The following is a 1922-nucleotide window of genomic DNA, read 5'->3' on the forward strand; positions in this document are numbered from 1 at the left end:
ACACACTTGCCATCCTCGTCGGGTTTCACGACGGTGCTCGTGGTGGTCGATATGCTGACTAAAATGGCTCATTTTATTTTCTGTCGGAAACTACCATCAGCCCGCACTATGGCCCAGTTATTTTTACAGCATGTCTTTCGCCTACATGGTCTGCCGGATAGAGTGGTTTCGGATCGTGGGGTCCAGTTTACTGCGCAGTTTTGGAAATGTTTAATGAGGGCGTTACAAGTACAGGTGTGTCTAGCGTCAGCGCACCATCGGGAAACTGATGGCGGGACTGAGAAGGTTATTGGCATTCTCACTCAGTATTTGAGATGTTTTGTCAATCATCGACAGAACGATTGGGCGAAATACCTCCCATTGGCAGAATTTGCCTTTAATAACTCTCAACATACCTCCACTCGAGTAATGCCATTTTACGCGAATGTGGGCTATCATCCACGATTCTTCCCGTTGACTATGATGGATTCCCCGGTTCCCGAGACACAAGATTTTCTTGAGGAATTACAAGCGGTTCACCGTTTAGTAGTGCAACAACTAGAACGGGTGAAAGAAGACTACAAACGGTTTGCGGACCGTTCTCGTAGAGCAACGCCTCCGTTAGCTGTGGGTGACAGGGTGTGGTTATCCACAAGGCACCTTCGGGTCGATCACCCAATTAGGAAGCTGGACCATCGTTTCATCGGTCCGTTTCCGATTGAGGCGGTTATCAACCCTGTGGCGTATCGACTCACCTTACCACGCTCCATGCGCATTAATCCTGTCTTCCATCGTTCTCTGTTGGTTCCTGACTCCCCGGAGTGTTCTCTTTGTGCTCCCGCTGGTACAGTTTCTCCATCAACGCCCAGTGAGGAGGCTGATGTTGATGACACGGTGGTCAGCATTACTGATTCTCGTTGGCTAAAGTGTCTCTTCCAGTACTTAGTCGGGAGGAGAGCGGATGGCTCGGAGGTTTTTTCATGGACAGATGCTTCCGCAGTTCATGTTCCAGACATTATTCGGACCTTCCATGAACAATTTCTGTTGAAACCGCATCCGGATCGTCAGACCCGGGGGAAGGGTCCTGTGGTGAGAGATAGTGTTGTGACTCTGGGATTGGAATCTGCTCCGTTGGCAGATGTGAGTTCGAGCTAAGAGGATATGGCAGCGAAATATGAGCCGGCATTGCTTAGTGATTTGGATGTTAGCCAGGATGAGGAAATGGATTTAACAAGGAGAGATGAACCTGATTTAGTAGAGATGTCAGGACCTTTGACCTCCTCTAATTCTTCCTCTGAGCAGCAGCTGGGAATAGCTAACAAGAAAAACATGCGAGAGTTTTCCAGCGAAGAAGAGAACTTTGAGAGATCATGGCTTGATGTAAGAAATAGACGGAGATTGAGACGTTAATCTCAATTGGGAAGGAGGCGTCGAGCCAGTGACTAATTAGGGAAATTAACATGCTTCATAAGAGGATAAAAGGAAACGGCTTGGCTGGTGAAATTCGCCAGAAGCAAAGTGATTAATGGGAGTGAAAACACGGAGAGAACTCTTTGAGGCTTTGAGAATTATTGCCACGTCAGTATTGCCGGACAGAGTGTGGATTTACTGCTGAGGATTGGAAATACCTCAACAGTTCTCTTGTGGGTTTTTTTTTTTTTTTGGTTTGTGATATTTCTGGAACTGCTGAATTTCATTTTGTTCACCTGTAATTAAAGGGAGACATAACGTATATATATATATATATATATATATATATATATATATATATATATATATATATATATATATATATATATATATATATATATATATATATATATATATGGTGTAAGTATATTGGAAGTATATATATATATATATATATATATATATATATATATATATATATATATATCAGATATTGACATACTGAAATACCCGCCAGAACCTCAGAAAACAAT

At 43.0% G+C, this 1922-nt stretch overlaps 1 protein-coding gene across 1 annotated transcript in view; it reads left to right on the top strand.

Annotated features, from left to right (window-relative positions):
- The first annotated feature begins 1239 nt into the window (after positions 1–1239).
- Positions 1240–1922, top strand: part of LOC148129155 (vomeronasal type-2 receptor 26-like) — a 19873-nt gene continuing 19190 nt past the window's right edge. The window contains exon 1 of the mRNA XM_087947380.1: positions 1240–1359. Coding sequence (XP_087803506.1) covers positions 1240–1359 — 120 coding nt within the window. The remainder of the gene's footprint in view (positions 1360–1922) is intronic.

This window comes from Notechis scutatus, chromosome Z, assembly GCF_049901735.1.
Source record: "Notechis scutatus isolate UNSWTSFEM ecotype Mainland chromosome Z, rNotScu1.2, whole genome shotgun sequence".
Lineage (NCBI taxonomy): Eukaryota > Metazoa > Chordata > Lepidosauria > Squamata > Elapidae > Notechis > Notechis scutatus.